Below are 13579 nucleotides of genomic sequence, written 5' to 3'. Positions count from 1 at the left end.
AAAGAGGAGGAGGAGAAAGAGGAGGAGGAGAAAGAGGAGGAGGAGAAAGAGGAGGAGGAGCAGCAGGAGGAGGAGGATGAAGAGGAGGAGGAAAAAAAAGAGGAGAAGGAGGGGGGAGTAAGAGGAGGAAGAAGAGGAAAATGAGCAACAGCAGGAGGACCAGGAGAAGGAGTAGTGAGAAATTTCTGCAGAGAGCTGAAAGGCAGAAAGGTTATTGGAGGACAGGCACAAGTGATACTGAAACAACAATCTTGCAGATGTGAAAAGGGTCAGGTTCTGCATTAGAACCTGGACCACAAAGTCCTTTACTTGTGCCTTCAGGACACTCTAATCCTGAGGGAGCTGGGTGCACATGTCACTCAAGATTCCCAGGCCAATCAGGGCCTCCAAGAACAATTTCCAATCAGAAAAAGAGGAGGGTTCTTCTAGGTGCTTTGGTCGTGCTTCAGGTTCAGCACACTCTAACCCTAAGGAAATAATCATGTCAGTCAAGATTCACTGGCCAATCAGGACCTCCAAGGAGGTGATCTGCTCGGAAGAGGAGGGTACTTCTTTCTTTTTCCTGTGCTTCAGGTTGAGCTGCATTGCTGAGCTGCAGCCTTCAGTGGTATCTGTGATGTGGTTTCACCTCTGCTGCTGGATGCCTTAGTGGAGTTCCGACTGGCTGAGCTACTAAATTGCAATATGGTGAGCATGTGAAAACTGCCCCTAACCTGAAGGAGAGGTGGTCTGAGAAGCTGGAGTCCGGGTGGTTCGCCCTCCCCTGGGGGAGTTGGGAACTAGCAGGCACCTGTGAGGTTCCATGTGGTCTTAGCCTCTAGATGTACCCAGCGGGGGCATCTGAATAACTTCATTACATCATGAGCTGCATCTGCACAAACCGCTTGGAGCAAGGGCTCGTGTGTACATACATCATTCATTTTATCCCTGAAGGTCGGATTTCACGCTTATTATTTACACTTAGATTACATTTGATGTTTACATTTTATTTTATGTTTTACATTTACATCTTATTTAACTTACATTTTATATTTACACTTTATTTATTTTATATTTTATATTTATATTTTATTACATATTTTAAAGGCCTCCCTTCTGGTATCTTCTAGATAGACATTGTGCCCTGGACATTTAAGATCTATTTAGACTTAGTTTTGTGGCGGTTGTAAATGTCATATCACGCACTGGGTAGCACTCCAAATGCAAGCTGTGATGAAAAGGGTAGAATCTATGATGTAAAGGATTTTCCAAGGTTTGGGAGATAGTGAGTCACAGTGAGTAGATTTCAGCTGAGGGAGGGACTGCCTCTAAAACACCCACAGGTAGTAGCATGGTAAGGGAGCTTCCAGGAGATCAAGATGCTAGGATACACTTGTTTGTTCAGTGGGATTGTCAGGAAACGTAGGTCCAAAACATAACTGTAGAGACAACCTTGCCGGGTCACAAGCAACACTAAGGCCTGCTGTGTCATACAGGCTCGTTTTTCTTCTTCAGAAAAGCAAAGTTCTGCCACATGGGCAACACAGCCAGTGAATCCATTTGAAAAGGAGAAACACTGTTGTGGTGAGGACTGCCCTGCCAAAGCAAGGCTTTCCCTGAGGCCTTCAAGGACAGAGAATGACATAGTTCCATCTCAAACTCAGCCACATGCTTGGCCGAGCCTGTTACGGCCTGAGGTCTAGGACCTGGGCCCTTTCCCCAAGGCCTTGAGGTATTTATCAAAAATAAAAAAACCGATCTCTTTGAAAGCAGGCATGTGCTTGGGAGAGCTGGTAATGGTCTGGGCCTATGTTCTTTGGAGAGAGGATGTCTCTCATCCTGAGATTCCAACAGTTCCTACCACAGGGGGATGATGATATCAGTCAGAAACCACTGTAGGCAGGGTCAACACTGTTGACGAGATCACCCTGTTCTCAGTAGACAATATTGTTCGATTAGATCCCTCTTTAGTTTGTCCCATGTTAGGGAATCTGGAAGTCCCGCCTCTTCCGGTCATCCATTGGCTGCTCGCAGCTGTATTGATCAATCAAGAAACAATTAGAGACAGGGACCTTCGGAGTTTACAGGCCGTTTCCCAATACAGCATCAGAGCCATGCCCTGCACTTTGCTGCTGAGGTCTATCTCCTGCCCTGTGTTGTTTACAATCTCATCAACGTTAACAGTGGCAATACTTCTTATGTCCAATTGTAACTGTTTAAACAGATATTCCCTTTGGTCACGTCTTATTAATGTTATAGTTTGAACCAGTCAGTGTATCTCAAGTTTTTGGAAGATGAATATACAACTGGATTGTTTGTATCACTCTCTTAAGAATTTAAGTAAAGTGCTGGAGAGATAGTTCAGCAGTTAATAGCAGTGACTGCTCTTCCAAAGGTACTGAGTTCAATTCCCAGCAACTACATGGTGGCTCACAACCGTCTGTAATGGGATCTGATGCCCTCTTCTGGTATGTGTGAAGACAGCTACAGTATACTCATCATATATATATATATATATATATATATATATATATATATATATATATATTAATTTATATATATATTATATAATTATATATTATATATATTATATATATATATTATATATATATAATATATATATTACTTTATATATATATATAAATTAATAAATAACATCTTTACAAAAAGTTGGAACTTAAGGAAAACCCTATGTGTTCTTTCTATGTTTCCAGTTTGGTTAGTTAATTCTGGCAGGAGATACAGGGTATTACTATACACCTTTGGCTGTCCTAGAACCCATTGTATACATCACACTGGTGTCCGACTCAGTGTGATACTTCCTGCCTCTGTATTCTGACTGTACTGTTAAAGGCCTAAGCCAATAGACCCAGCTTGGTTACTGATTTTTATAGTCAGTAATTGTTAATGTTGATAAAATTCCTTTGAAATGTGGTAAGTAAGCACTATTGATCTTGTAGACCTTGTCTGTTCTTTGTATCTGGAATTGACGTTTCTCGAGAAAGGCTGGATCCTATTCAAAGGGCTGAGAAATGACAGAGGTGAACCTCATTATTAAGTTTCCTTGTAATATGACTTGGTAGCTACAGTAGAACTTCAGTGTCAGGAAATAAGAGGGGCAGGCCCCAGAATTATAGGAATACATTGTCTATGAAGAAGACATGCCCAGTGTTGTCTCTGTTGTGCTTTCTTCTGTACATGTGTATGGGATATTCTAGAGTGCAGTGACTTATGAGGACGTGCATGTGAACTTCACTCAGGAAGAGTGGGCTTTGCTGGATCCTTCCCAGAAGAAGCTCTACAAAGATGTGATGCTGGAGACCTACAGCAACCTCAGTGCTATAGGTAAGACTGTGAATTCCCTTTCCTGATTAAAATTGGAGAAAACAGTTTCTTTCCTTTGATGCACTTCTGTAATGCAGTTGACATGGCTGCAGGATTTGGTTTAGAAGTCACGCATGACTCACTGGTTCACCGAAGATAGTAACTTACAGGTTACACAATGTGCATACATACATGTTCTGTCACTCTGTTTTAGGATTTAATTGGGAGGACCAAAATTTTGATGAACATTGTCAAAGATCTAGAAGACTCAGAAGGTAATTTTTACTTGGAAGCTCCTACAAATATGCCTTTGAATAAATTTTAAAATCTGCTGAAATTTTAAGGGAAAGCAACAGTATAAATGAGCACAGCTTTAAGTGTATTGATGATGGTTACATTGTAACAAATCCATGTCCTCAGTGCCCTGTATCTGATTTGTTTTTGCAAGGCATTCCTTTAAGAAAGAGGGCATGGAAACAAAGCCTTAGTGTATATCTCCATGTGAAACATAGCCCTATCAGAGCAACACTGTACAACTGGCAGTCTGTTTCTGCTCATTGTGTAAAAGCTAGACACATTGAATAGTAGATAAATATATGTCCACAAGCTTCTAAGAAGGAACTAGTCTATAGTAAAGCTAATGTTACTCACTTATTAATAGAGACAGAATAAGTTTCTAGAGGTGGCAGCTTCTTGGATGTATCAAGGATGTTGTGCAGTAACCGCGATCCCTATACCACATGTCTGTGAGGAACAAAAAAATCAAACCTTGTGAATGCAGTGTCCAAACTTTTTTTTGTTTGTCTTCCTTTCTTAAGTATATAATGTATCAGATACAAACTGTATATAAAAGGGATATTTAAGGAAATAAAGTCTATGTATATATATTTATATGTATCTCTCTGATAAAAAGTAAACACTCTATCTATAGTGTATGGTATTTAGTATAGGCTTTTTGAACATGATACAAGTTTAAAATTAATTGCTTTTCCAATTTCATTGGCAATACGGCAACCTCATTCTGTAGAAAATTCTCTTGAATATTAGGAAAATAGAAATGCTACTATTTCTCCTGATTCATTTTGCAAATATAATATGATGCACAGTATAGAAACAGTTCAAATATAGTTAGTGTGTTAAAGCTCTGAATTCTTCCACTTTTTATCAAGTGTGAGAAAAACCTTTGATTCAAAAAGAATGTATAAGGCTGAGCCATATAATGAATGCTCATAGAATCTCAGGTATCTTTCAAAATGAAAACCAACCCATAATGAAGGGAACGGCATGAATGTAAACAAAGTGATAAAATCTTAAGGTCTGATTCCTCTTTATATTTAGACAAATAGTACCATGAATTCTTACAGACAAAAGTATTTATCACTGTGGTAAAGCTTTCATGTGTGCCAATTTTCTTCTCAGGCATGAAAGAAGTCAGAGTACAGAGAAACCCTCTGAATGTATACAATGTGGTAAAGCCTTCTCTTTACATGCTCCCAGTCATGCTCAAAGACATGAAAGTTTTCATATAGAAAAGACACCTTATGAAGTTATTCAGTGTGTCAAAGCCTTTGCACCTTACACGAGTAGCCAGATAAGTAAAAGCACAGAAATTGGACGGAAACCCTATGAATGTAATCAACGTGGTAAAGGATTTGCAAAACACAGTCATCTTAAACGTCATAAAAGTATTCATAGTGGAGAGAAACCCTTCAAATATAATGAATGTGATGAAGCCTTCTTACATCCCTTGGATCTTCACATGCATGAAAGGATTCATACTGGAGAGAAATCCTACAAATGTAATGACTGTGATAAAGCCTTTTCCCAACATATTAGTCTCCAAATTCATAAAAGAATTCATACAGGAGAGAAACCTACAAATGTAATCAATGTGAGAAAGCCTTTTCCAAACAGGATAGTCTCAGGACACATAAAAATACTCACATGGGGGAGAAACCCTACGAATGTAATCAGTGTGAGAAAGCCTTTTACCAAAACAGTAGTCTTTAAATACATAAAAGAATTCATACTGGAGAGAGACCCTACAAATGTCGTGAATGTGCTGAAGCCTTTTTTCTAAACTCTAACCTCCAGAAGCTTAAAAGAAGACATACAGGAGAGAAACCCGACAAATGTCGTCAATGTGAGTGAGCCTCTTCACAGAAGTAGACACATCCTCTCACTGAGGCCAGACATGGCAGCCCAGTTAGGGGAACGGGGTCTACAGGTGGCAAATTCAGGGAAAGCCAGTACTCCAGTGGTTGGGGAACCCATATAAGACCAAGCTGCACATCTGTTACATATATGAGAGGCGCCTAGGTCTTGTTCATGCTCACTTTGGATGGTTGGTTGTTTAGTATCTGGGCGGCATCAAGATTCCAGGGTAGTAGATTCTGTTGGTCTTCCTGCGGATTCCCTGTCTTCTTTGGGAACCTCAGTCCTTCCCTGATCTCTTCCACACAACTCGCCAGGTCTTGTCTAATGCTGGGCTGTTTGTCTGCGCATCTATTTCTGTTAACTCTTCGTCATAGCCCCTCAGAAGCGAGGTGTGCTGCAATCCTATTTGCAAACGTAACATGATATTATTAATAGTATGAGGGACTGGTTTTTGCCCCATATGGAATGGGTCTCAGTTTGGGCCAGTTGTTTGGCCACTCTCTTCTCTGAACTACCCCTGTTTCTATTTGTCCTATAGACAGGACAGATATTAAATGGAATATAATTTTGGTGATGTGATGTCCTTATTTCTGCACTGGGAGTCCTGCTTGGCTACAGGAAGTGGCCAATTCATGATCGACATCTTCCACTTCTAGGAGTTTTAGCTAGACCCTTGCAGTATTCATTCTTTGGGTTTCTCCTGTCCCAGGTTTCCTGCAGGTCCTTGAGATTTCTTCTGAATCCCTACACCCCAGATTTCTATTATCCCCTCTGCTTTCTGTCCATCTCTCCCTTTATCCCTCCACCCACATTTTTCTTCCCCATTTCTTCTCCCACCCAGTTTTCTTCCACTACCCACCACTGAAATCTTATGAGAAAAGTCCAACCATCCTTCCTTGGCCCTCTTACATATTTGCAGTCTTTGAGTCTGTGGACTTCACTATGGTTATTCTATACATTATTTGTAATATCCACTTATAAGTCAGTACATAACATTCACGGACTTTTGTGTTTGGTTTATCCCACTCAAGATGAGATTTTCTTATTCTATCCATTTGACTGCATGATGTCTTTGTTGTTAATGATTCGGTGTTCCTTGTGTAATGAGTGACATGTTTTAACCACTCTTTGGTTGAGGGACTCGAAAGGTTTTTTTTTTTTTTTTCTATTTCTCTCTATAATGAATAAAGCTACTATTAACATAGTTGACCAAGTGTCCTGGTTGTATAGTTGAACATTTTTGGGGTATATCCCCAGGACTGATATAGATGGGTCTTGAGATAGAACTATTCTCACTTTTCTTAGAAAATAACAAAATGTTTTCCAAAGTGGTTCTTTACGTTTTCACACCCACCAACAATAGAAGAATGTTGGGAGCCGACTTGTAGCAGAAAGCGGCTATCAGCTTTGCAGCCATCCTGAACCATATACCCTGACATGAGACTTGTTTTTCAACAGCCTACAACAGCTGAAGCACACTCTGATAAACATCTTGTTCATCCCACATATCTTGTTTTGCTGTTTACTGCCCACAGCTGAACGACGAATGTGCTGTCCATACCTGCAAGGTGCACAGTGCACTGCTATCCACACTATACACACCTACACACGTGTAACGTATATGTCATATTTACACCTGCAAGGCACGTGGTATGCACGTGCCTACAAGGCACGTGACAAAGTGTATAAATACCCTGGGCTTCCCTTCGAAGAGAGAGACATGAAGAGAGAAAAAAGGAGAGACAAGAGAGAAAAGAGACAATGAAGGAGAGACAAGAGACAATAGAGAGACAATAAAGGAGTCGAGACTTGATCAGAACCTCTGTCTTGTCTCCATTCTTGAACTCTTTTGGTAGACCCTGACCTGAAGATCGGAGCAGCAGCTTGGGCCTCAGCATTTTGGCCCCCAAGCGTGGGGCAGCGTGGGTCTCAACAGAAGAGTGTTTCCCTGGCTCCACATTCTATCCAGCATGTGCTATTTTTTGAGTTTTTGATGTTAGCAGTTCCCACGGTTGTAAGATTAATCCTCATAGTTGTTTTGGTTTGAATTTCCCCAGTGAGTAAAGATTCTGAAAATTTATTTAAGTATTCCTTGATCATTCACAGCTCCTCTGTTGAGAATTCTCTGATTAGCACTGTACCCTAGACTTTAATTGGGGTATTTGGGTTGTTGCTGTCTAACCTCCTGGGCTCTTTAGAAATGCTGAATATTAACCCCCTGTCAGATGAAGGGTTAGTGAAGATTCTCTCCCAATCTGTATGCTGCTGTTTTGTCCCAATGACAGTGTCTTTTGCCTTCCAGAAGTTTCTCAGTTTCATGAGGTCCCATTTATCAATTGCTTATCTTAATGCCTGACCCATTGCTGTTCTCCTCAGGAAATTGTCTCCTTGACCACTTTTCTCTTCTCTGAGAGATAATATATCTGCTGTTATGTTGAGGTCCTTGATCCTACATGAGTAGGGTTTTAGTGCAGGGTCAGATATGTGGATCTATTTGCATTCTTCTACATGTAGACATCCAGTTATATTAGCAATATTTGTTGAAGATGATTTTATCTTTTTTTCACTGTATGGTTTTGATTTCTTTTTCAAAGAGCAAGAGTGTATAGTTGTGCATTGGCCACCTTGTCTGTTTCTGTCCCAACACCATGCAGTTTTCTCACTCTTGCTCTCTAGGACAGCCTGAGGTTGGGAACAGTGGGTTTTCTTTCAGAGTTGTTCAGATTATCCTGGATTTCCTGGTTTTCTATATGAAGGTGAGTATTTCTCTTTCAATGTTTGTGAATATGTTTGTTAGAATTTTCATGGGAATTGCATTGAAGTTTAGAATGCTTTTGGTAAAATGTCCATTTCCACTGTCTTAATCCTACCTATCCATGAGCATGGGAGATCTTTCTCTCTTCTGATTTCCTCTTCAGCTTCTTCCTTCAGTGATAGGAAGTTCTTGCCATACATTTACTTACATGGCCCATGCTACACCAAGATATATTTTATTATTTGTCAAAATTATGAAGGGCATTATCTCCCTGACTTTCTTCTTGGGATATTTATAGTTTGTATGAATTATTACTACTGAGTTCATTGACATTTTTTTCCAGTCACTTTGGTGAAGATGTTTATCAGCTGTAGGAATTCTCAGGAAGAATTTTAGGAATGATATATTTATATATCATTAGGATATATATATATATATATATATATATATATATATATATATGAATGATATATTTATATTTAGGAATGATATATTTATATTATATTATTATATATATATTATATTATATATTAAAGATGTCTATCAGCTGTAGGAATTCTCAGGAAGAATTTTAGGAATGATATATTTATACCATCATATCATCTGGGAGGAGTGGCACTTGACTTCTTTCTTTCCAGTTTGTTTCTTTTTGTTCTCCTTTGTTGTCTTCTTGTTCTAGTTAGTACCTCAAGGACTATATTTCATAGACCAAGATCTCTGTCTTATCCCTGATTTTAGTGAAAGTTCTTTAAGTTTCTCTGAGCTTAATTTGATGTTGTCTATTGGCTTGCTGCATATTGACTTTATTATTTTTAGGTATGTATGCGATATCCCGGATCTCCTCAAGAGTTTTGATATAAAGTGGCTTTGATCTTTTCAAAACTTTTTCAGCCTCTACTGATATGATCATGTGATTTTTTTTCCTCCCAGTTTATTTGGTGGATTACATTGATGGGTTTTTATATATTAGACCATTCCTGCATCTCTGGAAGGAAGCCTGCATGACCATGGTGAATGATGTCTTCTTGTGTTCTTTGGTTTGTTTTTATTGGGTTTGGTGTGAGTTCATTTTCATTGACTTTTAGAAAGTCTTTAATTTCTTTCTTCCTGGACCCAGTGATCAGAGCACAAAGAATATTTAGTTTGAGTATGTTTGTAGGCTATCTGTTCTGTTCATGTAGACAATTTTACCTAGTACAGCTTTCCATTTTTCACCTTCCCTCTGAGGAAGATGTGCTACCTAACAATAGTGCTCCATAGTGATTTTCTTCTGTTTCCTTCTTTTCTCCTAGAGTTTGCTGGAGTATCTAGGTAACAGGTATATATTCGTCGATATTACCCTGATACCAATTCGATCTCATGGAAACAGAAATCATATTTTATATCCTAAATCTCACTTTAATAGGTCATCTCCTTGGAACAGTTCTGTCTGTGAAGTAGATAGTTCACCCTTCTGCAAGTTGAATAATGGACGTGTAAGCTATCCACCTTGATTCCAAGAGGAAGTAGAGGAAATGGTGCTGAGTGCTTAAGACAGGGAGATAATTCATGGGAGGACAGGCCCAAGTGATTCTGAAACAGAATTCTTTGTGATCAAAGAAGGATCAGCTCCTGGTAGAATCCTGGGCCCTGAAACTGTATGGTGTGTGCCTTCAGCATACTCTACCCCCAAGGGAGGTTCTCATGTCCCTCAAGAATCTAATGTATATACCCAAATTCATGCGTTTTTAGAAATGTAATCACGTAGAACAATCAGCCATCAACTATATATCTCACAATATAGCTTGAAGTGATACCATGTAAAGATGTATGTGTGATTTGACAATTCATGCTCCTTCATATCCCCATTAGTTATCCATTGGCACTTCCTCTTGAAGTACTGCCTGCTAATAGAATTATCTAGACATGCTAATTATGTAAGAACAATGCGACACATTTTATTTATTTGTTTTGTTTTGTGTTGTGTGTGATGTGATAATGGGCTTTTAGGCCCCCAAACATAAGTGGAGATGGGAAGACAACTCTGTGTGATCTACATTTGGCAATCTTTTTAGGATGATCAGTGTTATTTTGCCAACCTTGCACACCAAAGGTGTTTCACACTGAGTCTTTTCATAGATGGTCAGATAAGATTTGGTGAAAGAAACATTTCACCAGAAAACATTGTTTTCTTTTTAGATTGTAAACATATTGTCATATAAGAATGGAGAGAAATAGTAACATTGGTAATAAATTTTATGTGCAAAAAAATGATGTATTGCTAAGTCTTTTTTAGATTAAGTTATTTCATTCTTAGGTAGAAACACTTCTTCAGAACACTTTTCCCAGAATCAGAAATGAGTGCCAGACAACTGTCTCAATGGGTCCAGCTGGTTGCCTCTAACCCTGTTGACCTGAGATCAATCACTGATAGACCCATATTATCTAGAAATGTTTTTCTGATTTCTATACTTAGGTTCTGGCTTATGCCTGTCACACACCAGCGGTATATAAACATGTTAAACAAAATAAGGAACAATGATATCACTTGTAGTCAAAACATTCTTGGGTTTTATCTCTAGAATTCACACAAAGGAAATAGAAAAAGACACCTGTTAGGTGTTTTCTCACTGCTTCCTACACCCAGGACACAGGGGTATATCCACAAACACAATTGAAATATTTTTAACAGGAGGAAATTAACTAAACAAAGAACCCCAATTTTGAGAACATATGAAATGATTTGCCAGTTTAAATTATTATTATAATATTTCAGTAGGTGTTACTGAACATCAAAACTATGAGGTTTACTCTTTAATTCTTACCTTGTCATTCATTCTTTGATTCAAAGGTAAGTCATTGACAAAACAGCTCAGCTGTTGTTAGAGGTGCGTTCCTGTAATCCCAGGACATTAGGGATGGTGGTAGGACAGCCTCTGAGTTTTAGGCCATGGTGGTGTACATAGTGAATTCTTGGATAGTCATAATTTATAGTGTCAGTCTCAAGGAAAAATAACAAAAAGAAGCAGCATACCTCATTTTATTGAAATTTTCCAAATACAATCTGTTTTCTGGACTCATTTGGCAGCAGTAGGAGCCAACAACAATGCATGTCAGGTGTACCTCTGAAGTGAATTTTGCTTCCTGTAAGGAGAGAAAAGGAACTTGTATGCATGAAGATTGGTTTGCTGAATGGGCTTCTGTTCTGGTTCATAGATGCTGGCAAAACTTTGTTAGTAACTCTGAGTGGTGGTGACTCTAGGTGACATCAAGTCTGTCTTCACGGGAGCCTGGACCTCAAACAGAAGTCACCCTAAAACTGTGAAAGTCTGGCATTTAGGCAGAACCATGCAGTATGGATGAACTATAGGGGGTGGGATGGGGCTTTGGATGTAGAAGAAAGAGGAAGAAAAGGCCCCTGTAATGCGTCCTCGGGGTTTACCTGAACACCAGCTGGCCTCTATTGCACTCTGTATCCACTCAGCTGTGATGCTTCAGTCCTGTCCAGTTCTTCCCCTCATTTTTATCTAGGCAACTACACAGATTTGTCAGTGATAGCAGCCTGCATATCCCATGTGGCAGTCTCCAATTTGAACACAAAGCCTCTCAGTTCCTACAGCATTAACCCTGTATAATGCCTGAATGGTTGGAATTGGATATTCTAAAGGAGAAATTCCCATCTCTCCCTTTGGTTTTGGTAGTATAATAGTGGACCCCATGGATTTTGAATTTCTCATGGAATCTCATTTTCATAAATGATTCATTCCTCTAGGTAAGGACTTCTGTGCATAATAAATATTTATTTGTTAATGAAATACTTTTCAGGAGAGCAAGGAGCTAAAATTCTGTTAAGGACTTAGAAAAGGGAGAAAATTCTGTTTCAAGTCAGTCATGCTGAACAAATCTCTTAATCTGTTTTCAATTTTCATGAGTAATTTTCTCCTTTCATTTTACTCATTTTTGTTGTTTCATTTTCAAGAGTATTCTCACTATGAGTCTCTGGCTGGCCTGGAACACTTATCTGTTCTAGAATATCAGAGAATTCTGTCCACCTTGCCTCCATATTACCAGAATTATAGGTGGGCGTGTCGCAGCTAGATAAATCAGTTCTTTTCATTGGCTTATTGAGGATGAGGGGTTGAGTCTCTCTGGTTAGGGTAGCTAGGACACAGACTGTGGTCCTAACTCTAGTAAGAGAAGTCTACCATGAAATGCAGCCCTGCTGACTTCAACTCCACTGTCTTTCAGTTTAGGAGCAGTATTGTTTCGCTTTATCATAGTGTCTGTTATAAGTCGAGAAAGGACTAGGGCAGAGCTCTGTCCTTATTCTCTAGATGGTGAAACCCAGACTCAGGGTGCTAAGTCACTACTGAATATATATGTGGAACTGCTTGTCTTACTCATGCTGTGTCTCTAATGACTCAGTAAATGAAGTGGAAGCCACCTCAGCTAGACATGGTGGCACAGGCCTGTAGTCATGGTGCTTGGAAAGTGGAGACAGCAGTTTCAGGATTTCACAGTCATTCAAGGTCTAGCCTCAACACAGGATTGGAGTTTTCAGCTGGGAGCAGGGATATCTGGAAGGCACATAATGAATAAACACAGAATATGTTTTGGGTACAAACTGGCATGTAATTTTTCAAGACTTAAAGTTACTCTCCCTTCTCTCTCTTTACTTTCTCTCGATTGCTCACAACTTGAAGCTGCACACAATCTCCATTCTCCTGCACACTCCGCTTTTCTCCTGTGAGCTTTTCTCAAACTCTCACACTCCTACACATGGCTGTGCATTCCCCTTTAACTCACACACACGCATCACATACCTCACACACACCACATGCACTCTACTTTCACTCACATACACACTCTCTATACACACCTCACATTCCTGTTCACTTACTCTTCAGAGCTCTCTGGCCTTTTTTTTGCCCCAGTGTTTTATTGGTAATCCAAAGGCAGGTAGTAAGAAGACACTGTATAGTCATTGCTAAAACAAATTTAAAAGGATAACCACATCCCAGAAAGAATCAAGAATTGCAATTGTTCCCCAGAGTTCCAAGCTTCCCCTATTCCTAGGCCTGTAGCTAAGATGATAATAATTGCAAACTTGTCATTATTTAAACTTTAACTTTGGACCCCCAGCATGCTAGACTTTAACAGAATAAAACACTCTACGTTTACATACCATTTGAGTCCAGGGCATCATTCTTTGGTGAATCATGGACCCTTACCTAATTCATGTCATGTGAAAGGAAGTAGACCAGATCGGTTGGCATATACTTTGAGTGGGTTACCTTGATCCAAGGAATGTTGAGTTTCCAGCTAGAGGGCACTCTTGCATATGTGTCCGATCCACTTGCAAATTTACTTCAGCTCAGAGGGCTG

The 13579-nt window shown here is 39.4% G+C and overlaps 1 protein-coding gene across 2 annotated transcripts; it reads left to right on the top strand.

Annotated features, from left to right (window-relative positions):
- LOC143437360 (uncharacterized) lies at positions 1-7540 on the top strand. 2 transcript variants are annotated; one of them, XR_013106860.1, is made up of 5 exons: positions 1-687; positions 3198-3324; positions 3518-3578; positions 4723-5446; positions 6919-7540. XR_013106860.1 is itself a non-coding variant. In XM_076922153.1 (4 exons), the coding sequence occupies exons 1-4, from the start codon at positions 685-687 to the stop codon at positions 5381-5383; spliced, it is 852 nt and encodes a 283-aa protein (XP_076778268.1). In that variant the 5' UTR covers positions 1-684; the 3' UTR covers positions 5384-7540. The 2 variants fall into 2 exon arrangements, 1 of the variants encoding a protein (XP_076778268.1); XM_076922153.1 differs by having other exon boundaries at positions 4723-7540.
- The last annotated feature ends 6039 nt before the right edge of the window (positions 7541-13579 follow it).

This window comes from Arvicanthis niloticus, chromosome Y (assembly GCF_011762505.2).
Source record: "Arvicanthis niloticus isolate mArvNil1 chromosome Y, mArvNil1.pat.X, whole genome shotgun sequence".
Classification (NCBI taxonomy): Eukaryota; Metazoa; Chordata; class Mammalia; order Rodentia; family Muridae; genus Arvicanthis; species Arvicanthis niloticus.
The sequence above is the reverse complement of the archived record's forward strand: the minus strand, read 5'-3'. Positions and strand labels throughout refer to the sequence as shown.

What these genes read in the sequence shown, in the direction of transcription:
- LOC143437360 (XM_076922153.1), top strand. An exon ending in CAGCAACCTCAGTGCTATAG is followed by an intron (nt 3,325 to 3,517) that starts GTAAGACTGTGA and finishes ACTCTGTTTTAG; the next exon opens with GATTTAATTGGGAGGACCAA. An exon ending in AGATCTAGAAGACTCAGAAG is followed by an intron (nt 3,579 to 4,722) that starts GTAATTTTTACT and finishes TTTTCTTCTCAG; the next exon opens with GCATGAAAGAAGTCAGAGTA.